Genomic DNA, 1,657 nt, shown 5'->3' on the forward strand with positions numbered 1-1,657 from the left:
CGAAGAGGGGGTCCTCGCCCGACTGGAGCATGCGCGCGAGGTAGTAGAGGGCGGCGTCCGGGTCGGAGCCGCGGACGGCCTTGTGGAAGGCCGAGATGGTGTCGTAGTGCTGGTCGCCGGCGCGGTCGTAGACGAGCGTCTTGGTCAGCGACGCCTTGAGGTCGTCCATGGTCGTGTCGGGCCGCGCCGCCAGCGAGAGGGCCAGCTCGAGCAGGTTGAGGGCCGTGCGCGCGTCGCCGTCGGCAAAGGCGGCCAGGTACGTCAGCAGGTGGTCGGCGTTGGCGCCGTCCGAGAGCAGCGGGGGAGGGCCGCCGGGACACTCGGCGGCGACGGCACGGCGCAATATGGCGGCGATGTTCTCAGCGCTGAGCTTCTGCAGCGTAAAGGTGCGGCAGCGCGAGAGCAGGGCGGCGCCGACGCGGAACGAGGGGTTCTCCGTCGTGGCGCCGACGAGCGTGATGGTGCCGGCCTCGACGGGCTTCAAGAAGACGTCCTGCTGGGCTTTGGTGAAGCGGTGAATCTCGTCGCAAAAGATGATGGTCTTGCGTCCGGTGAGGGCGAGATCGTTGGCGGCCTCGAGGAACATCTTCTTGACTTCGGCGACGCCCGTCGACGTGGCGTTGAGCTCGATGAACCGGCTGCCGGCGCGGTGGGCGATGCAGCGGGCAATGGTGGTCTTGCCGGTGCCCGAGCCGCCCCAGAGGATCATCGAGGGCACGCGGTCCGTCTCGATGAGGGAGCGCAGGACGCCGTGGGGCCCGACGAGGTCCTGACCAAAGACATCGTCGAGAGCCTGCGGTCGCATGCGTTCAGCGAGGGGCGCCGAACGGGCCGTCTTTGTGCGTTTGGGCGCCGGAGCATCGAGGACGCCCTGGGCTGCGGGTGGTTGCTGTGGTTGCTGTGGTTGCTCTCCTGAAGGCGTCGTCGCGCATGTGTCTGTGTCTGTTCGTGCCACCATTTCCTGGCCTGGCCCGTCGTCAAAGGCTCTCTTTTTCCCTGCTGCTGGCGCCAGCGGACCAGCCGCCTTGCCGTTGGCGTTGGGTGTCAGCACGCGGTTCGTCGTGGCCTGCCGTTTTGCGGCGGGGGTCTGGAAGAAGGTGGAAGCGGCGGATCGTTTCGGCTGGGTCAGCATGTTGCCGGCGCCGTTGGTGTGCGAAGGCGTCGAGGGAGGCGGAGAGGACGTCGTGTTGGCGCTGGAAGATGGGTCGAGGACGAAGCTCTCGCAGCCCGAGTCGATGTGGTTGTTGATGAGATTTGGCTTGACGGGCTTGTTGCATATTGGGCAGTCGACGGCCATGTTTGGCTGTGGAGTGGCAAATGGAGGAGGACGGATGGATCTAGGGCGATGAGCTAAGACGAAGCGACAATAGAACAGGGACAATGGATGGGAGTGAATGGGTGGCAAACAAAGCAAAGAAGGCTGATGTCGATCGGATCTCCAGGTTGGGGAGGGGAGATGGAGCTCGCCGAAGAATTGACTCCATCGATCATGGTCTTTCCTCGATGTCCACTTTCTGCCGTCGGACGCGCCAGTGGGGCATCGGGGGGGCGACGCGCGCTGTCACATGGCCGCGTTGAGTGGTTGCGCCACCATTAGCCACAGGACGTTTTCTGGACCGTCTTCCAGGTACCCAGGTACCCAGGTACCTAGACCTGA

The 1,657-nt window shown here is 64.9% G+C and overlaps 1 protein-coding gene across 1 annotated transcript in view; it reads right to left on the reverse strand.

Moving 5' to 3' along the window:
• Positions 1–1,297, reverse strand: part of VDBG_02914 (ATPase WRNIP1) — a gene marked incomplete at both ends in the record, with an annotated part of 2,169 nt that extends 872 nt beyond the window's left edge. The window contains one exon of the mRNA XM_003006729.1: positions 77–1,297. Within this exon, the coding sequence (XP_003006775.1) occupies positions 77–1,297 (1,221 nt within the window). The remainder of the gene's footprint in view (positions 1–76) is intronic.
• Positions 1,298–1,657: the final 360 nt, after the last annotated feature.

This window comes from Verticillium alfalfae, genomic scaffold (assembly GCF_000150825.1).
Source record: "Verticillium alfalfae VaMs.102 supercont1.3 genomic scaffold, whole genome shotgun sequence".
Taxonomy (NCBI): Eukaryota; Fungi; Ascomycota; class Sordariomycetes; order Glomerellales; family Plectosphaerellaceae; genus Verticillium; species Verticillium alfalfae.